The 26,384-nt window shown below is 39.3% G+C and overlaps 2 protein-coding genes across 3 annotated transcripts; both read left to right on the plus strand.

The window, feature by feature from the left end:
* Positions 1 to 5,066: 5,066 nt before the first annotated feature.
* LOC135477049 (protein PIF-like) lies at positions 5,067 to 13,236 on the plus strand. The gene is made up of 9 exons (XM_064757201.1): positions 5,067 to 5,085; positions 6,438 to 6,488; positions 7,824 to 8,015; positions 9,044 to 9,232; positions 9,872 to 10,033; positions 11,333 to 11,715; positions 11,993 to 12,083; positions 12,817 to 12,899; positions 13,210 to 13,236. The coding sequence occupies exons 1-9, from the start codon at positions 5,067 to 5,069 to the stop codon at positions 13,234 to 13,236; spliced, it is 1,197 nt and encodes a 398-aa protein (XP_064613271.1).
* An 8,861-nt stretch (positions 13,237 to 22,097) lies between these two features.
* LOC135477199 (uncharacterized) lies at positions 22,098 to 26,142 on the plus strand. Of its 2 annotated transcripts, none has more exons than XM_064757358.1 (4): positions 22,098 to 22,897; positions 23,851 to 23,973; positions 25,073 to 25,203; positions 25,595 to 26,142. In XM_064757358.1, exons 1-4 carry the CDS (start codon positions 22,837 to 22,839, stop codon positions 25,874 to 25,876), a joined length of 597 nt encoding a protein of 198 aa, XP_064613428.1. In that variant the 5' UTR covers positions 22,098 to 22,836; the 3' UTR covers positions 25,877 to 26,142. The 2 variants fall into 2 exon arrangements, with proteins under 2 accessions (XP_064613428.1, XP_064613429.1); XM_064757359.1 differs by lacking the exon at positions 22,098 to 22,897 and adding an exon at positions 23,000 to 23,585.
* Positions 26,143 to 26,384: the final 242 nt, after the last annotated feature.

Below are 26,384 nucleotides of genomic sequence, written 5' to 3' on the forward strand. Positions count from 1 at the left end.
ATTTTCAGAGCATGTTCAGTTGTCCACACCATCTGCAGGGCCACAAACGTTCCAAGACCCTCTTACATCGTCAGGACCAGAACCTTACCACGAACACCCCCGTTATCAAGATTCATATTCACCTCCTAACTCACACCTCTTTAATGTAACACCCTCACCCTCAATGCCATCGACTCTACCGCCTAATGGTTTATACCATTCTCTTAGGTCAAGGCCAGCTCCTAGTCCAGAGTCATACTCTTCTTCGGAGCCTCGACCTTACAGAGAATCAGCGCCATCCCCATCGTCGTACACATCTCCTAAACCATCCCAGCCCTCTGGCTTACAGGTTTCCCCTATGATTCACGCTTATGTTGGGTCAAACACTTCCCCGACTCCAGGTCCTTCCCACGGGGCCCAATATCCATCCACACAACCGCACACATCTCCTGGGCCAATCCCATCTTCATCGACAAGTTCACCCTCGACAGCTGATCCATACCAACCTCAAGGTTCAAGCCCATCTACAACTGTACGTTCATCCCCGGGTCCAATCATTTCATCAAATTCATACAAATTTCCAGATTCAAAAACTTCTTTAGTTTTTAGCACCAACAAGAGTCAAAGCACTTCTTCAGCTCTAAACACTTCTCCAAGCACATTCTTACGTCCAAACACTTTTGGAGTTCTAAGCACTTCCTCAGTCTCACACACTTCCCAAATTCCAAAAATATCATCAGCTATAAGCACTTCCACTGATCCAAGCTCTTCTGCAATTGTAGATATTTCACCAAGCACCTCTTCAGGTCAAAGCCCCTCAGGTTCACGCACTTCACGCCCAAGCCCAATGCAACGCTCAAAACCACTTCCGTCATCAAGGCCAGCACCACGCCCAATTTCAGTTGATTCACGCAGGTTTCCATCCGCATGGTCATCTGCTTCTGCCAGTATTCTTCCAGCTTCAAGCCTAACCACATCTCCAGATCAACGGCTATACCTATCCCCAGCTCCACCACCATCCCCATCCCCAAGTCGACAATCATCCCCATCCTCAAGTCGACAATCATACCCATCTCCAGGCTTAGAACTCTCTCCATATCCAGGTTCAAAACCACCTCCCTCAACAGGTCCGCGGCCATCTCCATCCCCAGGTCCACGGCCTTCCCAAGCCCTAAGCCCAAAGCTAGTCCCTTCCCCAGGTTCAGAACCACCCCTCTCATCAGGTTCACAACAGTCTCAATCTCCAAGTCGACAGCCTTCCCCATTCCTGGGTCCAAAACTAGTCCCACCTTCAGGCCTACGTACACCCCCCTCACCAGATATACATACACCCCCATTCCCAGGTCTACATATACCCCTGTCCTCAAATTCACACCACTCCTCACAGCCATTTCTTACGCCAGAGTCAGGTATGCAATTTTATGTTTGAGCACCAAACTTAACCATATTATCATGCTTGCATTTTTCTTATGCTTTTAAGCTATTTCAATGTGCATGCTTTATATATTCAGACTAAGTTGGAAACCTTGTAAATATCCTTTTACGAAATTTGAGCAATGTAAAAATAAATAGCTGATTTTATTTAAAGCGTTTCTGTTTTCCGTAGTCATAAACACCACAAGTGACAAACCACCATTTTTACCAATTCTTTATTTCTCAAGGTTCATTTACAGATACACAATTGCCTAAATTCACGCCCTAAATTCACGCCCTGCTCAGCTCCTTAGTCACACTTTGCACTCACTGAGTTTCAATTTTCAGGACCTGGGCACGACTCACCCTCACTGTCGCACCCTCCTCACTGGTCAGGTAGGCACTGTGATATAGATATTTGTTGGCCAAGCACAGATGTTTGTTGGCTCTAGCACAGATGTTTGTTGGTTCTAACACAAATATTTGTTGGTCCCAGCACAGATATTTGTTTGTCCCAGCACAGATGTGTGTTGGTCCCAGCACAGATATTTGTTGGTCCCAGCACAGATATTTGCTGGTTCCAGCGCAGATATTTGTTGGCCTAACACAGATATTTGTTGCTCCTAGTACAGATATTTGTTGGTCCCCGTGCAGGTATTTGTTGGTTTCAGTACAGATATTTGTTGATTCTAGCACAGATATTTCTTGGTCACAGAACAGATATTTGTTGGTCCTAGTACAGATATTTGTTGGTCCCAGTGCAGGTATTTGTTGGTTTCAGTACAGATATTTGTTGATTCAAGCACAGACATTTCTTGGTCACAGAACAGATATTTGTTGGTCCTAGTACAGATATTTGTTGGTCCCAGTGCAGGTATTTGTTGGTTTCAGTACAGATTTTTGTTGATTCTAGCACAGATATTTCTTGGTCACAGAACAGATATTTGTTGGACCCAAAACAAATGTTTGTTGGTTCAGACATATGTGGTGCCACATGCCATCCCTATCTTGTTCTGCTCACAACATGTAACATGTGTGCCGAGAAGAACAGCATAGAGACCTGTCATGCATCTCGCTGCCTGATATAACTTCGTTAAAACTTTGATGCAGCATATTGATGTTTTTTTAAATATGAGTTGCACCTGGAATATTTAATAACAAATTAATGTATAATACATATGACTCAAACAAGCATGTTCCACTTTGATTGTCGTCTGTGTCATAGCACCACAATCGACACCTTCTTTCCGTAATTTATTGCTATAAAGCCTTTTACTGTAATGTTCATATTTCGTTTTAAAGCTGCATGCAATTTTGTCACAGCTTTGGCACACCCTTGCACCTGTTTGCTTTTGTTTTCAGCACATGTTCCAAAGTTTCCCTCAGGACGAGGTATGCACTAATCTCTGACACTCCGCACATTATAATGTTCCAATAGTCTATTTCTTTTAGAGAGTCGCCGATTTTAAGCTGTCAGTAAAATCAAACATATTCGCTACAAAAATTGCCTTTAGTCAGTGATACGTAACAACATAAGCTCTAGACATTGATATGTTTGAAGTTCACATTATTACAAGGAAAATGAAGTTAGAACAGTTTTTTTTGTAATTTACAATGTTATTTACAATGTTAGAAAAGATTTTTCCACAGGTTTTTGAATTATTATGACGTCTTCCAAAGCAATGAGTTCTTGGCGTCGAAACTGAGCTTATGCAGTTTAACATTATGAATTAGAGGAAGTGTTCTAACTTGATTTTCTTTGGAAGAATATGGACTTCCAACATATCCATGTGTAGAGCTTGTGTTGTTACGTATCACTGACTGAAGGTAATTTTGGTAGCGAGTAGGACTGCTTTTACAGACAGATGAATATAGGAGACTCTCTAAAAGAAATAGACTATATAATTTATAATGCATTATGTTACAGTTATTTCCTCTTTTATGAAATTATCAGAGCTACGCTGTGTTTCAAATGATCATTAGGGCATAACAGAATTTTAATTTATATCGGTATATTCTAAGTAAGGGAAATGCTAATAAACAAATAACTAGTGAACTGCAAAGATAGGTCTGTTCATTGTGAATTATCTTTCTGTGCCGGTACAAATATACACCTCTGAAAGTGGTAAATGGAGTCTGCTAGTAACTAAAAATGAATTCAAGCGATTAAGTATTCAATATTTTCGATCGATTTCTGGAAATACTGCGTTTAGCTACAAAAATGTGGAACGATTTTCATGACGTGGCGTGCAGGTTACCGAGGGGAAGTAACTCCAAATGCCCTACGTTTTCAAAATATCTTTCAATTTATACAACTATTGTGAATCACCTTGATTCTCACATTTGCAAAATATGGTTTAAACGATGAGAATTATTGAATCTACTCTTATCTCTTACTCGATAATCTTTCAATTGTCTTTAAAGAAAAGCTACTTGCTAACTGCACACTTTGCACCGCTTGTTGTTGGTTTACAAGGCACATTTACACACCCCTGCTTATACTTTCAGTACCTCTACCCACACCACCCTTACGGCTCCACCCTACACAAGGTAATAGGGCGCGGTGTCTTGTAAATATACATATAGCTACTTAAATAATGGTACATATAAATATATTCCTGTCTTAATAATAAAACATTGACAGGATTTTTGTGTTACTTCGAAATTCATTCGGCATCTGCATGGCAAAAACCACAGTCGATGGGTTTTTAATAATTATTCATGTGTACTTACAGGTAAAAAAAAACTTTTGTGTGAACCGTGATTTTGGCTACTCTTTAAGACCAGTGCATTTGAATATAATGAATAAAAGTAGAGCATGCAAGCGTATTTATGGTATATTAAGTCTCAGTTGAAACTTACTGATCATACTTCTTTTGATCCGGTTTAAAAAGAAAAAAAAACTAATCAGTTCTGTCATTCAGCACTAATAAAGATCTGCGTAATTTTAGTTAGTGGGCTGTGATGTTTTGGTCACACGTTTTATAGCTGCACGCTTTTTTTTTTTATTAAATGCACACTTTTGCACAGGTTGGCTTTTATTTTCAGGACCCGTCTATAACCCACCACAACGTCCGCAGTCCACACGAGCACCAGGTATGCACAGTGCACCTCGGCTATAAACAAGCTTTGTTTTTGTTTCGATGTCATATTATCAAAGCAAAATCACAATACTAGAGTAGATCAAATAGCATATTTTGTTATATACAGTAACAATAGCTATGGTGATACCATATGCAACTATGATTGATTGCATTCCAGCTAAACAACCAGGAATTGCTGTGAACAGCGGCTGATTCGTGAACATGTACATATTGGTGTTGTCACTGCAGAAGTTGAGATGCACGCTTTTCACAATTGTTCGGCTTAAAATGCAACCCTTAGCACACCTTGCTTTTGTTTTCAGCACCCGTCCCTAACCCACCATCACGTCCGCTCCCCACACCAGCACCAGGTATGCACAAAATTGAACTACACAAGTTTTGATTTCTGTATTTATATATTATTTAAGGTATTGAAATTTAAACCACATGAGATGTGTTAGTATACAGGTTCGTGTGTTACACACGAGTAACAACAAGTGTTCTCATATCTTATACAACTTAAACCAGCTACTGCAATGCACAGGTCAAGACAATGGTCATCACAATGGTTGAATTGTTCACGGGAGCACCATGTTAAAGTCCAAGCTGGGTCAGTGTTAAGATTTTAAATTGGAGGAGTTTGAACTTCTGCACTTTGAGCTCATTAGAAGGTAACGCAAAATACAAGAAAATTTAGTGGCCTAGCATGTAGTCCTATGGTCTGTTTCTTTTAGCAAGTCGCCTGTATTCAGCTGTCTGTAAAATCAGTCATATTCTCTATCAAAATTTGCCTTTCGTTAATGACTAACGCTAATTTTGGTGGCTAGTATAACTGACTTTACAGACAGCTGAATCTAGGCGACTGGCTAAAAAAATAGAGTGTAATTGGTGTGTTCGGTATAGCATTCCAGTGAGGCAGCACTAAAGTTATGTTTTCAGTGAGCTTGGTCTGCTAGAAGGAGAGGCTGTGGTGATACCACAAGCCTTGTTAAAAAGTCAACCACATATACCCAGAGTCCTGTTTAGAAAATGCCGCGGTGTTGCTGTATTGTCTAAGGTTACCATATTCACGACTACAGACCTCTCAGCTTATGCTGTTTGGCAAAAGAGTGATCTAACTCTTGAGTAATCTAACATCATGGGTAAAAACCCTGCTGTTTATGTAATTATAGTTAGTATTGCTGGGTCCCCATGTGTTTAGATGCACCACGCTCCCCACAACTACTTGGCTTTACGTGCACACTTTTGTACAACTGGGATTTTGTTTTCAGCACCCGTCTCTAACCCACCATCACGTCCTCTTCCCACACCAGCACCAGGTATGCACACATTTGCACTGTAAAAGTTTTGGTTTTGTCATTGATATCAACGTATTGATGACAATAGAAGAGTTTTCTGGTGTCTTATACAATTTGATGGACGGTTACAGCAGTGTTGGTACCGGTACTTTTTTCGTTTTGAGCTCACTGGAAATGATCAGGCAAAGTACAGGTCGATACAGTGACTATATTGTGAGTGAGTGGGGCATCCTAGCAGGTTTATTCTGCATAGCATTCCAGTGAGGCAGCACTGTAGTTCTGTCGTCAGTGAGCTGGCACTGCTAGAAGGAGATGTTATAGTGATACGAATGCAATAAAATTGAGATAAAGTTTATACTGACGTTACATAAAGTTAAAGGAAACCTCTTTTTTTCACAGTTTTTCACAGTTTCCTTTATCACAGCATTTGCTATGAAATGTTTTCTGTTGCTATATATAATCTAGTTTTATATTAACCTAGTCACGACTAAAGAACGACAAATAGGACAACCTTTGAAGTAAAATCCATTGTTTCTGTTCTATATGTCGGTAAGAAAATTCTCAGCCTGTTGACGTGACTTTAACAATGTGTCCACAACAGCAATCCCATAGCTATTTGCATGTGAATATCACGCTCTGCACTCTCGTTTGCTTGTGATTTCAGTTCCCGGCCATCCCCGACCCCCACAGTATCCCCAACCCACCCGCATACCCGGTGAGACCTCTTTCAATAATTCGCACATTATGTAGAGATTATAAAGCTTCAAATTTGTTTATTAAGTTTTAAGTGCTCAAAAATATTTATATACCTATACGAGAGGGAGATCCAGGGGTTAAACACACCACTCTCCACTAGTCTTCCATAGAAATGGAGAGGAAAACCAGCATCACTGCAATTGCATTGGTGAGAGGTTCCTTGGTTATTGTGCTGCGCTAGCACTCTAACCAATAGGCCACGGATGTACCAAACACTTAAAATACTACAGCACAGAGAAGTTTACAAAGACCTATAATTGTTATTTTTGGAGAATGTGCCGGTTTGCATATAGTTAATATGTTTGTTGGGAAGCCTAGCCGTTGTTTAAATTATTTCCAGTTAGAGTATGAATATTATACTACAAAAACATACCGTGGTCTACATCTACTGTGGCCTCCCGATGGCAACGTTGTCATGTCATCTCCCAGAATTAACGAAATAAAACGCAAAATAATTAAAACTTTGAGAATTGTTGTAATAACAATATAAAAATTGTCTAGAACTAATTATGTCTAAGCCATGGGTGAAGAAAGAGTTTGCACATTTTTAAACCTTTAGATGAATTAACAGTTGAATTAAAACCAGCCACGTGTGACCATCTGCCAACTTCACACTGCCGTCTTTGTTAACGACGTAATGCGTCCGTCTACCTTCTCTTTCCAAAGGCGTTACCCCTACATCTAGGAGGCCTGGGTTCCCTAGCACTGGACTACCCCCAAGATTCACTACTCCACGACCCAGAAGAGGTACGGCTACAAAAATGCCTTTGTCACATACCGTAAATGACGTCCAATTTCGTCCATGACTTACGTGACTCATCTTGCTGTAAGAGAATGTAAGAGTTCTGTTGATCCCAGAAAGGTGTTTTGAGGTTTATGTTGAAGAATGATATCCAACTGGAGGAAAATGTAAGCATTAGCACTAAACATAGTTCTAGATCATTGATCGTGTTTTATGCTTTATCATCACCGCTTTTAACGTGATCACTAAGCGGGATATATGTTGCTCACCATGATTATCCGGTTTGGTGGTTAGGACTGGTCCACGGCGCTGGTATAAACGGCTGCCTATCAGTGTTCTTTCACTAAGCCCGTATACACATTGAGCTCGCTCTGTGGGTAAAAATGTGCGTCTTACACGTGGACAAAAGTTTTCAAGAATTTCAACTATCGGTATTTTAATCAGGGAACAAAGGTTTATATTACAGTTCAAATAGAAACAAAGTCAAAACTATTGTTAGCATAAAGTTATGACCTTTATACTAATATCCGGGCTCAAATGGCCTCATTGTAGGTCCGTGTGATGACTGCAAGTTCCTGAACGGAATCGGCTACAATCCCCACGAATCGGTGTGCTCTTATTACTACCAGTGTTTTGACAACAACGGCGTGCTTGTCCCCGTTCAGCGACGGTGTCCATTCGGGTTGTTCTGGGACCAAGGAGACTTGACCTGCAAGAACGCTGCGGCCGTGGACTGTGCTACAGGTGAGATGACGCCAAACACCGGAGCTTTAAACTCAGCGCAATCTGACCGTAGTGTTGTGTCGTAAGCGCTCGTGTATGCGAAATACAGACACGTCTTATGTGGAATTCAGTCAGTTGGACTTTAAAGTCGTAAGTTCATTGGCGACTAGGGCAAACTTCGTACGACCAGTTGAGATGAGCCTTCTGGCTTGTTTTCGATTGAATGTACCCTAATCATACAGAGGCGTTGACTGAAAAGACATCTCTGAATACAGCTCACATTTGACATTGTGTATTTCACACTACGATATTTTCCGAGATCATATTTCCACGTTGTCTATATCGAAGGATTGGTGTGATCGGATCACGAATTGATTTTACGTAGGAAACTTCAATGTATCAGTCGTAAGTCTAATTTGGATGTTATAAAACATTTCTTTGTTATAAGTTGAAAGTAAAGTCACTAGAATTTTAAAACCAGACAGAAACACCCTATAATTCGTAAAAAACAAAAAGCAACACCTACTGCACCAGTTATACAGGCAAGTGCTATAGTATTTCAGCTTTGTTCATTTCTTGATATTCTTAAACTATTTATATTGAGGCATTGGCCTGTAAGATTAGTCTCCCTTGTCCATGTTTTCACAACCGCTAGTTATCAATAGCGTGATTTCTTCATATTTACTCTGAAGCTCTATTATTTAGTACTAACATGTATATATGGGTGCTGTCTCCGCTTCTTAGGTACCGTTGACAATAAGCGGTTGACTCCGCTCGTGTGGCCGTTTGCGACCTGTTCAGTGAACGCTCAACGTTCAGTGGAGATCACTTGTCTTCCTCCTATACGGTGTATATAACAATGCTTCACATGAGGAAAATTGGTCAGTAAGTTGCCATAGACCGATGATTTTTACCTGGAACTTTGGATTGCTTCACCCATAATGCTGACCACCAACTTATATAAACAGACTGCAATAATCATTTCATTGTTAAACTCACCAACTTACCATGTTCATTTGTATGTTTCTATTTCAATAATCGGCTTACAGATCCGTGTAAGCGTAGCCCTCGATCTTACGGGGCTCCCGAAAACTGCCGTGCGTATTGGCAGTGCCGCTGGGGCAGAACCGTCAGAGCACAGTGCTGTGCCTACTCCCACAGGTTTGATCGGACCAGGGGCTGTATCTATGACAACAGCTGTACTGTGCCATGTCCCCCTAACCAGCCTCCACGACCAGGTAAGCCGAATTCAAGTCACTTTTTTATACGCCCATATTACGTGTCGTAGTATATTTCGGCGTTGTCCGTCTGTCAGTCTGCGGAAATTTTGGAGTAAACTCTGCATATCCAGTACCTAACTTTAACAGAGCTACTCTTTACCACCAGGACAGAATACGGTTGAAAACGAGTAACATAAATTTAAAATTGACAGTGCTAATTTAGCCTTGTAGACAATGTCAACATTGTATTTGAACAACTCATTCAACATTTAAAATTGCACTATTACTAGCTATTTTCCTTCACAACCGCCAATTAAGTATGTCATTTTTGGATATTCACTCTGAAATGGACTATCCATGCGATAAGTTAGATTTCAGAATTTGCTACTTAAACTGCGGTAGTACGTCAGGCGATTTGTGTGATACCCCTTCTAAGGTGTGCTGTAGGCCTAAATGCCATGCCCGTGTAGTCTCATATTTGTATTTTATAATTTACGAACACAAAGGTATGAATCACAAGATAATTAACGAATGAATCACAAATATAACTATCGGTTTAGACGAATCTGTCAAAATAAAAACCAACCCAGTCATCGTGCAGTCTTTCTAGGTAACCGGCTCAACCAATAAACACATGGTCTCGTCGTTCCATTCCAGATGTTTGCAACAAACGGCCGTACCCTCAAGATCAGACTCAGTACTACGAGGACATAGGTCAAGGTCGAACTATCCTAAGACGTTGTGCCCCAGGGACCATCTTCGTGCCTGCTCCCACATGCCGCTGTGACAGAGGCACCGTTGTTCCCCCGATGCCATGGGGTACGTACATAGAGATACAATTTGAATTCGTCTAAGTATTTAGTACTGGACTTCTTGATGTTATTTTTTCACATATGCTCAGTGATGCCTTACCTCAAAATTATGGTGTTCGTAATTACTTCAAAATTCTGGTATTAATAATTACGTAAAAATTGTTGTCTTGGTAATTACGTCAAAATTCTAGTATAGGTAATTACGTCAAAATTCTAGTATTGGTAGTTCTTTCAAATTAAATTCATAAGACTTTCCTTAAACTAGCCTGCTTTTCTTTCTCTTTTTTTCTGTGTTTTTTAAGTAAATGCCTTCAATAATCTGACACACTTTTTAAAACAAATGAATCTAGACAAGGAACAGGACCACTTTTTTCACAAAATTTCAATCGTAAATTTTCTCCTACAAAAATGACAATATGTAGATTATTTTGTCATAGATCTACAAGAGTTACTAAAACAAAACACAAAAAGGTGGCTTACGAAGTCCTTGTGAGATTGGTCACAAATGTCTATGTATCTTATCAATATTGTAACTGATGATCAATCATAAATACGCACAGAAATATTAGTGTAGAAGGAGCCTTATGTGTTGGTGCCTTTGCGAGAGTCTACCCCAGAAAGAATGCCCCCAAACGCCCTTGGCACCAAATGGTCATTTCCGGGAAACCAGTGGTACACAAAACTAATACGTTACCCATTTGGTAAATGAAACCCATTTTGCTATAAATATATTGGGTAAATAGATATTGTGAAATGAGAGTCTTGACCAATTAAGGTTAATTAAAAATGTCCAAAACTATCTACCTTAAACTACCTTACTATTCCAGCAACTAAAAATTAATTCAACACCATTTCACTAATTTAAATTCTCCACAAGTTGATGTATAGCCCCTTCGCACCTTCCAACGACCTCCCGAAACGTCTTCCAGAGCCAGTTTGACGTACGCCTTTATATGTATCCTATACAGTGTATAGTACATAGTTAAATCTTCAAGAAAATGGTGTCACTTTTCAGAGCCTTAGCAGATGCAAATTTTGCGAATTTTTGCGAATTTTGACCACATGTGTCTTAAATTTTTATTAAGTACATTTTGATGGTGTTGATTGCATACCGGTATAATTTATGTGACAGTTGATGACCGTGTGTTTTATGTAATCAGTTGGATTTTATTTGAGATGAAAACTTTGTAGGTGAGACCCGCCTTCGTTACATAAATGAAGAAGTAAATTAAAAACATCATATTTGCATTGGACATGGACATAAAACTAAAACTGTTTTTACAAAAATAACATTTCTTCCTCGCAGAATGCAAACCAGATCTGTACTTTCCCTTTGACAACGACCTGCTGGACAAAGCGGATGACAAGACGCCGGCCTTTGCTGACCGTGTCACTATAGACCGTTCCCCCAGAAACGGAGCCGTAGGGGGTGGGGCAGCCAGGTTTAACGGTAATGCCAAGTTGCTCATCTGGAAGTACGCCAACATGGAGTTCGGCTCCAAATTCGTGATACGTTTACGTTACAGGGCTTTACCGTCGTCCAATGCATCCTTGGAAGAGGGGATAATCACGAACAGCGACTGTAGATTACCCTGCTCTGTGGCCATATCCTACGACAGACAAGACAACACAACGACGGCCAAAATCAGGACAGAAGGCACGGGCGTCGTGCGAAGTCTACTGGCACATGTAAGAACGCTATTCGTTAGAGTTAACACTCTCTGTCGAAATATTGAAAACGATTTCTGATAAGGATTACAATTCCTCTATCCATAATCTTCAGAGTCATTTGTAAGAGAGTACATTATTTAACACCAGTATAAATAAATAAAAATATAAATAAATAAATAAATTACGAATTAAGTGTTACAGATTGACTAACATTTTTAGTATCAATGCACAAACATAGGGCATTTAAATACTGTCATAACAAATAGAATATGAGAGAATACGTTTCGCGTTACAGAGTCCTGGTTGGAATGCTGTAGAATACAGATATGACGGGAACCGACTCACCTTCTCCCTCAATGGGAACTCCCAGAGCTTAGCAGCAACTGGTAAGTTGTTGTGTACAATAACAGTGCATCAGTCATACTTTGTTTGTTGTAGTAGTCAGTAAGACTGATAAAATGCACTTAGAAGACGTTTTTCGTTGACCATTCCATACCCCTCTACGGACAAAGTTTATTAAGCCATACTTGTGGGATTCTTTAGTATGGCGTAAAACACCAATCAAATAAATAAATCAATCAAACATACTGGTGGGAACTACGCAGTATAACTTGGTGGAACTATTGTCTTCTAAAGTTAAGAACATTTTTTGAATAACAGGTCGTTTCATTTATGAAAGTTTTGAGTTACACACTCGGCCAATGTTTATCATATTTAAATATTTGTTGTGCACACAGTTTCATACATCATCTTTACTGCAATAAGTATGTTAGCGATGTACTGTAACAGTTTACGTCACCAACCTCTATAGCTGAATGAGAAGAACGGGCTCGATTAAGTCATCAATAAACTAAACCTGACGTAGAACAAATTATGGTAATGGCCGCAGCTGACTGCATCATCATTTTACCATACCTTTATAGCAGATAGGAAATGATGTATCCACCGCGGCTGTTCCCACACAAAATCAGACCGGCGTAATGGGAAAAGGCAAAAGTTCATAAGAATATGAGATACTAATGGAAAAATAAATTAATATAGAATAAACAAGAATATTGCCCTTTTATGTTAATTTCTAACAGTTTCAAAGACCCACGTGTGTGTTATCTTTTAATACAGGTAACATTGTCAAGGTGCCGGCCGCCTTGCAGATAGGAACTGGCTGCATGGGGTTTTCCCCTTTCACAGGTCTTATTGACGAGGTAAGTCATAACGTATTACAATCTTATTACTCACAATGGATAAATTTTTGTGAAGAGGACATTGTCCTAAATGGGAAACTGAAATATACTCTTGCATGCATGTAGAACTTCACAACCAAATCAGGTAAATATGCAAAATTTTTTAAGAGTTCGAAAATGTAACGATTGCTACAGAAATGGCTTATCAAACTGTGTTAAGCCTTCCATCTCACAGTACAACGGATATACACACTTTTTGTTCATGATAGCACTGTATAAACAGCATATTCATGTATGTTTTGAATTAATTCAGGATTTCTTTTCTCCTCAGCTATATGTCTACAAGTGCATACCTTGATATACTGGACCCTCTAGCACAATCTTCTGCCAGAATATTTCTGTCTGATTTGAGCTACTACTTGCGCTAACTACATGATGCACACAGCAACAGCAGCAACAACAGAGCATGCTCTCAGTTTCGATGTTAAGCAACGAGAATCTGCGAGATCTACACACAACCCATGAGATTCTTCGGGAATTGCACAGAAACCATGCCAACATTACAGTTGTACTTGGAAAGCAGTTAACAAAATTGTTTTGATGTTTCTTTTTTTCCCCTGATACTCAACCTTCTGTGACGTCATTATGTTTTAGTGGGGTGTGTGTGTTTTTTATGCCAAGCATTATATAACGCACCTTGTAATACGTGTACATTAATATATATAAATGCATATATATATATATAACAATATGTTGTATTGTTAATGGTAGAGAAGGCAAACTGAAAGAAAGCGAAAAATGAAGGCGGAATATTATCTGTATACAGTAGAATCACCGTTGTAACCGACATCAGTTATCTTTTATCCGACTACCTCCGAAAAACAAGTCAATTGTTACAGATACAAAGTATTATTGAATTCCTTGAACAGAGCTCCCCGTTGACTTCCAAACAACGTGGTGTGAAGGTCGTAAATATACCGTTTTTCTGGCCTGTGTCGCTTTTCCTGGAAAATAATGCATATCGACATGGCAACGTATCGCTAAAACACGTCTATTCTCGACATACCAGTCTTTGCCTGAACTGAAACTATACATGGAAATTGTTGGAAGGATGAAGTACGTGCTGCGTTGCTGTATTCTTGCAGCGATAAATTAATTAACAACCTGCAACAAACGTCAATGATTTTTATTACGAAAAGGCAACAAATCTGAAAGTGAAAAAACTCATCGAAAAGAGATGAAGCAGTGTAAAATGTGGATACTCGAAGGGCCGGAATTACATGATTAGCAATTTTAATTAAAGTAATTAAGTAAAAAATTTAATCTCTAACTAATTAAATGCGACCACGTGTTGATCATGTGATGGTCACATACATACGAGCTTTTATTTAAATCGCCGGTGGAAGTCATTGACTGATGATATAATGGACGCTTTTTCGTGACACTAACGGTATACTTTCAACAGGTAATGTTTCCAGCATATATTCTATTGTGCCATGTAATCCTTTTGTGTATAGACGTGTTCACCTGTGCTGGAAAAAAACATTAATAAATTGTAAAACTACAATATGTTTATGTCACTTTATTATAAAGCTATTAACACGGGAATTTCGAGCTTAAATCATGGTTACGTCCCTAGGTACCATTACGTTGCCGTTAAATCATGGATTCGTCCCTAGGTACCGTTACGTTGTCGCTCTATGTGCAGCACGGTAAATCAGTGCATTTTATTTATTCTTTTATTTGATTAGAGATTTACGCCGTGTTCAAGAATATTTCACTTATACGACGGCGGCCAGGATTATTGTGAGAGGAAAGCCTGTGGGAAACCCACGATCATCCGCAGGTTACCGGTAGACCTCCTCCGGCACGACCGGAGTGGAATCCTTAATTGATATCACATTCAGCTGGATTATCCCGATAAGATTTGCAACATATGCAAGGCCAAATAGCATATTAATCACCACTGAGAATAATCCAAAACTTTTGATGAAAGAAAAGTGCCTGAAAATGGCCACCGGAACTCCAAGCGACGAAGGTGTCGGATTGATGAGTGATGCAGTTCTATTGCTAGTCTTTTTTTCCTTCAACTTTTCTTAGTTAGTTACTTTAGACGGCTACCTCAGTCCTTGATAGCTGGGGAAAATTTTAATTAGGCATTTTGCGCCTTTAGTTTGCTAACTACTGTAGTCCGGAGACTTGTCAGGTGTATAACTAGCGTACACGGGTGGTTTATGCTCCGGACTTAAGCCTGAATGTCATCATATTGAAGTCAAGTAATCGTAGAGTATGAAGTTGAACACCAATCAAATAAATAAGTGTTTCATTTTACACACACAGGCATGCATAACGCGTCTATCGAGCGCCAATTTTGTGTTTTTTTATTTCATTTTGCTGATTTATTTGCTGAATTATCACAGAATGCGTACCATGCGCTGCAATATGTAGTCTAACATTTGTTATAGAAATAATGGCGTAATCATTCAGAGAAATTCTGCTGACAACTGTTTCGAATCTGCACGTGAGGCTGACATGTGAAGTATCGCGGCTGTTGCAGGTTGATATTCACAGACACGAAGGAGATAAAATGCCTAGATAGCAATTAACACTATGTTAACACAGCTACGCCCTCTGTATACTGATATATCGTAAAACGTACATGTGAGCAAGATCACAAAAACAGAAATTTGATTTATGTGGTGTTCGAAATAAACTACAGGGCAACTGACCTTATTGTATCAGAAAAATGAAAAGAGCAAGACGGTTAGAAGAGTAAGGCATTTTAGCTAAAAAAGAAACTTAATTAGCTTATGTTTAAATAATTAATTCCGTCACGCTTGACCAGCAGACCAAAGCCTTGACGGCTTAAATCTGGCCAGACAGACGTCAAGTTGCTGTAACCCAACACTTTGAAGTAGAATGTCGATAAGGCAATAAATATGAAAAGAATTCGAAATAAATTATCAGAAAGAGCAACGTTAACACTCTTTACTCAACAATTAGACAATATCCCCATTTACATACACGCTATAACATCGCGGATACGTCGGGGGTTCTGCCACAGCGACACGTGTGGGATGAGAGGGAAAGGGGCACAAATGCGTTGCCGTCAACAGTTTTAAGTGATGTTGGAAAGACGCAAGGCATGTTCACTACCATGACAACATAAAAGTTGTCAATGATAAAATATTCGTCTCAGTTGCTCTTTGATTGCAACTGTTTATAAATTCGACGTGGCGATCTAATTCAACATGGTGAATAGATGGTTAGTATTCTGATCTTAAAGGTACGGTTAGCTAGTGAGCCATTACAGTGTTTGTCCCAAATGCATTCTACACAAAAACTGAAGTTATATGACGGCAAATATAATCCAGGATTGAACCCGTGCGTATCAATAAACAATAACCACTAGATCTACCCCCCGCTCACCATCCTAACATAAAGGTTGACTTTGAGAATGTAGACAAGTTCCTTTAAACAATCAAAAGCAAACCAAGTGCTTAGCACTGGATCCACCACATAATCTGCCCCTCACCCTTCCCGAACATGCGCTCAAATCACACTGGCAGTTTCCGCCTATAGCTACACATTGTTTCTGATGTATTTGATTGGTCTTTTATGGCGTATTCCAGAGCATTTCACTTCTACCACAGCAACCAGCATTAAGGTGTTGGAATATAACCAGTAGGCGTACATCTTGAAATTCTTATCTCCCTTTAATACACAATAATTTCTATTCATAGACAAAACTACTTCTTTCTTTAATTAAGAAAACGTAAGTTAATTCAGCCAAGATGTCAGACAGAGAAATTATTGTAAAGTAATATATATTCATTAAAATTCTATTGTTCAAAAATGGTACCTTTACTCCAGGTTAACAGCATTGTGGGTGGAATATTTTATCAAAATAATTAAGAGAATAGAAAAAATTATAATTTTACCCATGTGAAGATCCTCCATAAATAATTTCTTTTAATAAATGAAATGTATTTCACTTACACTTTCATGAGTTCATAATTGCAAACCGAAGACATTTGCCTTCTTTGTGATATTCAAAAACCTTTCTCATGTGCAACACTAACATTTCAGTGTCTTTTCTCAATTTTAAGTTTTTTTGACTCCGCAGAATAGTTTGCTGTGTTAGAGTGTGTTAGAGTTTACACTGCAATCAAACATCATATCGTATACATTTGCTAAAAGTTTGTAGGTAGTAGCTTATATGTTTTTTTTTCTCAGTTTTGATGACTAGCGTGTAAACTAATGTCTTTCTCAATTAGATAATTAGTTTATTGCGATTATAATAAATGATGGTAGATATGTCTTCCACGGAAGAAAAGGAACATTTCCATGTATAACATTTCTATTTTGACACAGTTACATGTGTGAACAGAAACAATTAGTTGTTGTTGTAGGCCTATCTAACCTTGGCGTTAGACACCACCTGAACTGTGGATGACTCTGTCCAAGTGGTCAAACAATAGGTAAATAATTAAATCACACGTCCGCGGCAGCACTGAAAACATCACTAGCAAAGATATATACATATATATGTGTACCGCTGCCAACATGTAAACTGAAGTTGTAGAACTGTTCGAGTAGCATCGTAGAGTTATGCCATCTGGATATCTGAGGAGTTTTCCCTTGAAGTGTTACGTGATTGGTTGGCTGAGAGTCAGTGGTGTTACTATTGCACATATCCAAGCGCTGTCTCTAAGTGGTAGAGAAATGGTAAAGAAAGTTTTCCCCGTCCACATGTGCAAACGAGTCGTACATGAGGCTTCTTGGTTAAAACTTTGGTGAAGGTGAGAATATTTTCGTGAAATGTTTATCATATTCAGAAAGACAAAACGGTGTACGTATTCAACAACAACACAAGGAAACTGGTCTTTCCGATTCGAACCTAGGTTGGGCTGTAAATTGTTTGAAAAGCCGCCCGAATTGTGCACTGGTACAAGTGTAATTTGGATGCATGGTGTTTTCGTAAAGAAACCTTAACTAACGCATTTTTGTTGGGTATGATGGAATAAAATTGCCGATGAAATCTCCCAGATTACTGCATTCCAATATGGATGCGTGACAGGAGCTTCAAAATCAGAACGACTCAAATGGAACGTTTTGCAAAAGACCGTCTACTCTCAGAATCTTTACCCTTGTCAAGGCTGTAAACAGAGTAGATAACTCTATAGGGAACAGGCACGTTACCTATGGAAGCAGTCAGTATTGTCTCCTTATGTAAACCAAGAACTTTAAAAAAGTTAACCGGCCATATGTTGATCTATGGTGTGACGTACTCGGGATCTATATCCGCCATTCATGCTACAATGTGTTTATTCTCTGATATTTAATCACGTCATATTCGTCCCTTCATCTGATCTCACTTCTGAGAAAATCCCTGAGCCCAAAAAACAGTAATATTTATTCATTTATTTGACTGCCGTACTCAAGGATATTTTACTTATAGGACGACGGCCAGCATTATGGTGGGAGGAAACCGGACATTAGAATCTAATCTTAGGATTGTTGTAACTCGACCACCAGTTCCAAACTGTTGAATTTAACCTTGTTTAAGTCATACATAATATTTCACCTTAAAGCGTGTGGGTTTGATCTCGTTTTGTCCCATTTTTTTCACGGGGGCAATTTACTTAGTTACATGTGTAAAAGTCAGATGTTACTGTTTTATGAAATGTAGGTAAAGTCTCGTCACATACGATCCACCGAGAATAATGCAAAACTCTCGACTACAACGACAGTGAATCTTCACTGGTCCCCTTCTTCCTGACGTGGGCTCAAACGACTGACCGAATTAATTTGTCGTTTAAAACAAATATATTGGTATATTTGAGACGCTTTTCAGTGCTTCAGCTGACAGACGATATTATTCGAGACTACATTGCGGCCTAGGTCTAAACACGAATCTCTCTCCAACTCACCAGTGGCTGTATCTGTGGGTACATCCGGGATCGCTAGCCTGTGAAAACATGGGGAGGATGTGACCTACATGCATATACAGCGAAGTGCAAACATTCGGGTACAGCTGGTTAACGAATTACAAGGTTATGTCACGGTAACCCAGACAATTGTTTACATTAGTGGATTAGCCAGGGAAGCGTATCAGAATTTATGAATCATAAAATGGAAGAGAAGTTATGACCTGCTGGGCCTTTCTGTTACAATTCCGTCGCTGACGCTGTTACCTTACAATTCTGTAGTCTCGATATATGGTTTCAGCAGAATTTCCAATCGTCCAAAGCATACAAATAGAGGACTTTTGAATCGAATTCGTTTAAAAGTAACTTGCCATAAGTCTTGCTGAAACATCTTATAATGACATTGATCTACTGATAAGCTGTCTCGTTGTGTTCCGGAGGCACAGTTGACACATCTTTCCTTCAGGAATTTCTATAAAGCTCAGCTCCTCAATTTTCTACGCTAAATAACTTTTTGTGAAACATTTTGATACGCCCATGTTATAAGAAATTGGGACCTTTGTGGCGCAGTTGGTTAGCGCAGCGTAATGACCCAAGAGCCTCTTACCAATGCGGTCGCTGTTAGTTCAAGTCTAGCTCATGCTGACTTCCTCTCCTGTCGTGCGTGGGAAGGTCTTCCAGCGACCTGTGGATGATCGTGGGTTTCCCTCGGGTTCTGCCCGGTTTCCTCCCACCATAATGCTGGCCGCCGTCGTATTAGTGAAATATTTTTGAGTACGGCGTAAAACACCAATGAACAGGTTTACCTATAATTACTCATAAAAGCAATAAGAGTTCGAACTTCAAACTTTTCAGTTGAATTCCTCTTGAATGGTGACTACTATTTAACTGGGGAATTACTTATTTACTAATTCCTGATCCTTCATGTTACATGTCTTAAAAGGCTGCCAATAATAAAAAAAACATAACTTTTCAACACAGGGTGCGCTATTAGGTCTGTTCAGCGTTTAATCAGTTGCCTTTTCCTTTCACTTACAGGTAGGACGGAAACAATATTTACCTATTTAATTGGTCTTCAGTGTTGACGATGGAGGTAGGCTTTATGGGTGGAAGAAACTGATGCTCATGGAGAAAATTGTAGCCCATTCCAGTATCCAGGGGAAACTATTTGACATAAAAACGCAGTGAAATCAGCCAGGGCTGAATTGGAGTATGTTACCGAATCAAAGGCTCATCGACAGAGGCGAGAACAAATTCTTACCCGAATCCGACAGAAGTAAATACACGATGACATATTTCACACGGAGATCATTTGGTCAGGATTCAAACTCAGTAGTCAAGCAAAAACAGGCAAAAAGAAACACATCTAGCTTGTTTTGCTTGCATGAGAGTTTATCGTACAGAAAACACTGGTTAGCCTTACAAGCTGACTGCAGGTATTACGACACAAACATATTAATGTGACATAATTATTCACTTCATAATGAAAATGTGACTACGTTAACCAAAATCATTTTCACATATTTCTTGTCTAGTTAGGCAGCAGTAATCTATAATGAAGAATCGTTGTGGTTCACGCAATCATATTTTCATAAATCGAAAAAAATGAGAAACAATTTGGAAGTTCAGAGGAACTCTACATTCACCATATACTATTTCATTGCATTTCATGTACAATTCTAAGGCCTTGTCCGCATTGGTACAGTGGTAATATGGGCGCCCTGAAACCGCTCTGTCGAATAGGATTCTTCATATATTGTCAAGCATTTCGTACAATTACACTGAGAAAACGGCCTCAGTTTAGCTTGGTAATAAATGTCTATTCACCACACTATCATATATTTATTATATACGGTATATAATTCATAAGACAAAACTTGTTTCAAATACCAACATTAGACGAAAAAGGATAATAGCCTATGCGTATAACTACTGCGCATACAGTAGGCTGATGGTGTAGCTTGGCATATTTCCACGTCTACACTTGTTGCATAACTTCATTCTCATACCGGGAAAGCCATTGCGTCATTTCGAACGACGGGGGTTTTCCCCAGGACTTCCCATCTAGTTGCAAGGGATCTTTATCTGTTTCATCAGTCATTTATTTATGCATTTTTGTGTTTTATCTTGTACCCAATTGCAGTCAGGTTTGTGTGTGAAGGAAACACATCTCTCTTGAAGAAAGTCAGGGAGGCGCAATTTGGGAAGAAAAGAAATCATAGCTAGGGTGGTCAAGTACCATAAACAGTTTCTGTATCGATGTCCGGCTTCTACAGATCAGGTACCTCATACAGAAAGCCTCATACAGAAATATCAGAGACTGAATACTGCTAAATACAGCGTATTATCACACATACAAACAACAATTTCTACATATGAGGTGCATATTTATGCGTAAATATCTCGCATCAAACAAAACACTCTGCTTTTCATTAGACAACAATGGCCACTTCAGTCTGCTGAGTAGGTTTGTTTCTTTGTTGAGACCCGACGGCGGTCACATCGAGATTCACCTATCTATCGGTCTACTGCACTGAATTGATGAGTCTTTGCAGGATAAATTCTTTACATGGTGACTCAGTGATAGTATACGCAAATATACGGTGTCAATAATTTTCATATTTTGTCGAGGCTTACGAGGATTATCGACATCATGTATTTGCGTATCCTATCACTGAGTCACCATGTAACTAATAATATCGTCAATAATATCTCGGGATACTCCATCTGAATGCAGCGTGATACATTACGTATATCCACAGGAATGTTTATTTATTTATTTATTTGATTGGTGTTTTACGCCGTACTCAAGAATATCTCACTTATACGACGGCGGCCAGCATTATGGTGAGAAGAAACCGGGCGGAGCTCGGGGGAAACCCACGACCATCCGCAGGTTGCTGCAAGACATTCCCACGTACGGTCGGACAGGAAGCCAGCAAGAGCTGGACTTGAACTCACAGCGACCGCATTGGTGAGAGGCTCCTGGGTCATTACGCTCCGCTAGCGCGCTAACCGACTGAGCCACGGAGGCCCCCCCCCCCCCGCAGGAAGTTTAAATTTTTTAAATTTATTTGTTTGTTTGGTTTGCGCTGTTCTCAAGAATAATTCACTTGTACGACCTTGGCTAGCATTATGTTGGGAGAAAACGGGGCAGAGCCCGAGGGAAACCCACGACCATCCGCAAGTTGCTGGGAGATCTCACCGGGTGAAAGATATTTAAAACTGATTAAAGTTTTGTGGTGAGTATTTACAATTTGGGTACATTTCTTACTCTGCCGTATGAATTGTACAATTCTTCAACTTTAATGCTTGAGATCAATATCATATTTTTATACTTTCAGAACATTTTAAAATCTGGACAGATACTACTGCACAAGGATTCGAAGATGAATTTGATTCCTACGTTTGTCCTTACTATAATGTATACCATCGCCGAGGCTGCAGGTACATGTATCTTGCTAGGCCTACCTATGGTTCATTACCATGAAGTGCAGATCTCACAGTATGAAAACACGAAACATGACTCCACCTTGTGGCCGGAGACCGATATATTTTGACAGGATGTTATGTTATATTAGTATTACGTTTTATGACGATCAGACCACTTATGGCAACCTCTTTTAAAGCCCTGTATAATAATAGTGTACACTAGCAGGAGATTTTGCTGCAGAAATTTGATCGTGTCATAGACGTATTGTACGACTCGGTGCTCTAGCCATTCAGTGTAAAGTGGGGTTAGCCGGGGAGATTCCTTAAACCTGATACTGTTTAGACATAAGACATAACTCTGTTCAAACAGGACGCAGGCGCGTCATCGTACCAGCCCGGAGGTAACATTTCTCCAACAACAACAAGGAAACTTTCCGAACAAATAAGCACCGGGTTCAGAAATTGTGACCCGCTGGTTTTATTAATCGAACAACTACGTGTTATTTGGATCAAAATGTCACTCAATTCTAAACCCTATATAAGAGAATATGGCCAGTGTTGCGAATCACTGAAGTTATCGAAGCCTTGGCTGAACCATGGGAGCTGTAATGGTGTCCATTTTCATTGCTGGCATTTGTTTTGCCGCACAAACTCTGGGTAAGTTTTGCATATATATTGCATATAGATTTATAGTTTTTCATATATATTGCATATGTATAGAGAGTTGTTCATATATGTTGCATATAGATTTAACGGATTTCATATATTGTGCACATAGATTTAGAGCTTTTCGAATATGTATTGATGAAACCATGTGTCGTAATTTAAATGACAGAGGCGTTTTAACCGAAACGGTTATATAGAAAAGAGCTCCCTTTATATAATCTCAGTGGGCAGCGCGCTGGTGCTTCATAATGACCCAGGAGCCTTTCACTCATGCGATCGCTGTGAGTTCAAGTCTTATCTCACTCTGGCTTCCTCTTCGGTCGTACATGGGAAGGTCTTGCAGAAATCTTAAGAATATCGTGGATTTCCCGCTGGCTCTGCGCAGTTTGTTTCCCACCATAATGTCGGCCGCCATTGTATAAGTAAAACCTCGGTCAACTAAGTAAATACATGTCGTGAAGCTCTTCCTTTCCAAACATCTGAATGTTCCAGCTCGGGTTTTACCCTCTATCCTGTAATGATTAATATGGATTTGTATTTTACTTTGCTTAATTATCATTCATTCGATTTCAGGTGATTCCAGGTGTCTAGCTATTGGCGGAAACTGCCAGTATGATTTGACTTCATGTTTGCAAATCTTGTTTAGAGGATGGAGTGGTTTCGTCCGAGTTCAGTCCAGGTTCTGTTCCTCGCCCGACCGATTTTCCTCCGGGCTCTGTCCGGTCTCCTCTACCCATTAATCTGACTGCTGTATCACTTGTTACGTAATATTAAATACGGCGTAAGCTGTTATCCAAATAAATAGGAAGAAGTCTTCTAGTAACACCTTGCTTTCTCTTCTTAAAAATAAAGCTCATTTCATATTGTGATATAGAGTCACATCATATCGTGATACACTTTACACGTGTAATATGAGATTATTCTACTCATATCTCTCTTTCCAGGTGACCCCTGTTTTACGTCATCAGAAATGACGGCCCTGGAGAATAAATTGATAACGTTCGAGGCGATCCGATTAACAGGTTATGACGCGCAGCCACAGAACAGTTACGAGGACCTTACAATATGTAAGTGATCTCCCTTTGTGTTTGATCTCTTCATCTCAAGCTATCTCTCTTTGTGTTTGATCTCAACACAGAGGACAAAGAAAGCCGATTTGTCTGAAACAGAAATGAAAGAGTTTGGCCTACAACACTTAGCCACCAAATTATATATATTTTATATCCTAAAATCCCGTTTGGCATGTTGCAATGAAAAAAAATGTACATCAATGTTGCATGCAGTCGTTCAGTATTCTTGGAGTATGTGAAAAAGTGTAACGTACTGTTAAAATGCAAAACAGTACACTGTAATAACAAGCGATGTGTTTTTACAGTAAAACTGTTAAGTAGGACGTAAAACCCCAAGCATGCATGCAAACATACATACACCCGCATACATACATACATGCATATACGCTCACATACCTACATACAGACATAAACACATACCTACATACAGACATAAACACATACCTACATACAGACATAAACACATACCTACGTACAGACATAAACACATACCTACATACAGACATAAACACATACCTACATACAGACATACATATATATTTATATAAACAAGGGACTGTTAAGGCTTTTTAAGATTTTATGATTATGTGATTTTTTTTTAAATATCATGTTAAGTAACAGCTGAAATGACGTACACACGTAATACGATGGTAAGTCACAACTGTAACCTACACCAGTTGCTGGAGGGACCTCTATGGCAAAGGTGGTTTGCGGCGCATTGACCCAGAGGCCAATGCGATTGCTATGAGTCCAGCACATGGTGGCTTCCTCTCCGGCCAACAACCTACAGATGATTTTCACCCTGTCCGATTTCCTTCCAACATAATGCTGACCGCTGTCGTATAAGTGAAATAAGCTTGAGTGCGGCGTAAAACACCAATCAAATAAATAAATACATCAAGTACCTACACCAGTACTTGTGTCTGTACAGTAGATTCTGTTGACCTGCTCTAAATCTGTAGATTTTTTACACTAATGGTCTCCGTCGTAAATTAGAGCCAAAGTTGGAGAATGTAAACAAATATTTCATACGATGTACTAAAACAAACCGAAATTTAATGTATTTTAATAAAATGAAATCATGTGATATTTGAAGGTGTAGGGTTCAACTTGAAGAGAGGTGAGGCCAGCAACGTCTTCGGGTCAGTCCTGCCCGGAGTTGACTTTGATTCGGTTTACAACCGCAGTACCTCGCTCACCAGGGATCAATGCATGGCATTATTCCGGGTAAGACAACGGAAACATGAGTGGGGTAACAGGCAGGGCATGGCCTATCGTGCATGGCCTTATGTAGTCTTAAAACTTAAGTTTAACAATTTAACGGGTTGAAATTGACCACACTTTGAAAGTGTTTTATACAACACGTATATGTAAGTTTTTTTTTTAGCTGTAATTGTTATATGTAGCAGCTGTAATTTTAGGTGTTATATGTAACAGCTGAAAGTGTTATACGTAACAGTAATTTACATACGTAAATGTAGGAGTGTGCGAATTAAAACACAATAAATTTAAATATAACATAATGTTGTGTTTTCTGCGATATGCTAAAATACATGTATATTATATGATGTTACATAATATTTCGTTTATTTCTTTCTCTGTTTGACTTTTTTTTCAGCATGACCTTACCCAAATTTACATTCCGAGGGCTGAAATAGTTGTCGGACCTAAATTGTGCAGTTTTCCGGTAAATGTGAAGATCGCGATCGTCAACGCCGTCTATCGAGGAGATTTGAGCTACTATCACAGAACCGCTGGTTACATCAGGGACAGTGACTGGTATTCCGCGTCATTGGAATACCTGGACAATGATGAGTACAGAAATTGTCATCGGCTAGGTATCCCAGGGGTGTGTGCCCGCATGGAATGGAACGCTGAACAATTCAGGACAATGGGTTAAATACATTGTGAGATTTAAATCCATTTAATATGCACATGTCATTCAAAAATGTGAAATTCTGTCACCTTATTCTCTTTTACATCTTTTTGATTGACCGTGTCAAGTATATAAGATTCAATGCACATGTACTGCCTATAACAGACTTCTTTTTTATAAAAGGCATTGCTGTCTTTGGCGGCTTAAGTAGATCCAAACATTCTATTTTATAATACTTTTTACCTCGGAGCATAAGATAAGAAAATAAAAGAATTCATGCATGACAAAAATTTGCATTGCGTTTTCTTCCATTGCTATATCTTTCCATTAAACACGTTCTGGTTTTAATGTCTCTGTCAGTGACTTTGTGAGAAAACTTCTGCAAGGATTTGGATGAAAGTTTGTGCACATATTGAATCGCCGCTGAAGGCCAATATTTTACGTCGTGTTAGAGCTTGATATTCAGATTTAGAGTCAGGAAAGTTTTTCAACCATTCTTCACCATTAACGCACGGAATAGAGTACTGTACTT

This window comes from Liolophura sinensis, chromosome 10, assembly GCF_032854445.1.
Source record: "Liolophura sinensis isolate JHLJ2023 chromosome 10, CUHK_Ljap_v2, whole genome shotgun sequence".
NCBI lineage: Eukaryota > Metazoa > Mollusca > Polyplacophora > Chitonida > Chitonidae > Liolophura > Liolophura sinensis.

What these genes read in the sequence shown, in the direction of transcription:
- LOC135477199 (XM_064757358.1), top strand. Translation starts at nt 22,837, where the DNA reads ATGGGAGCTGTAATGGTGTCCATTTTCATTGCTGGCATTTGTTTTGCC. An exon ending in TTACGAGGACCTTACAATAT is followed by an intron (nt 23,974 to 25,072) that starts GTAAGTGATCTC and finishes TGATATTTGAAG; the next exon opens with GTGTAGGGTTCAACTTGAAG. An exon ending in AATGCATGGCATTATTCCGG is followed by an intron (nt 25,204 to 25,594) that starts GTAAGACAACGG and finishes CTTTTTTTTCAG; the next exon opens with CATGACCTTACCCAAATTTA.
- LOC135477049 (XM_064757201.1), top strand. An exon ending in CCAGAGCTTAGCAGCAACTG is followed by an intron (nt 12,084 to 12,816) that starts GTAAGTTGTTGT and finishes CTTTTAATACAG; the next exon opens with GTAACATTGTCAAGGTGCCG. An exon ending in TCACAGGTCTTATTGACGAG is followed by an intron (nt 12,900 to 13,209) that starts GTAAGTCATAAC and finishes TTTTCTCCTCAG; the next exon opens with CTATATGTCTACAAGTGCAT.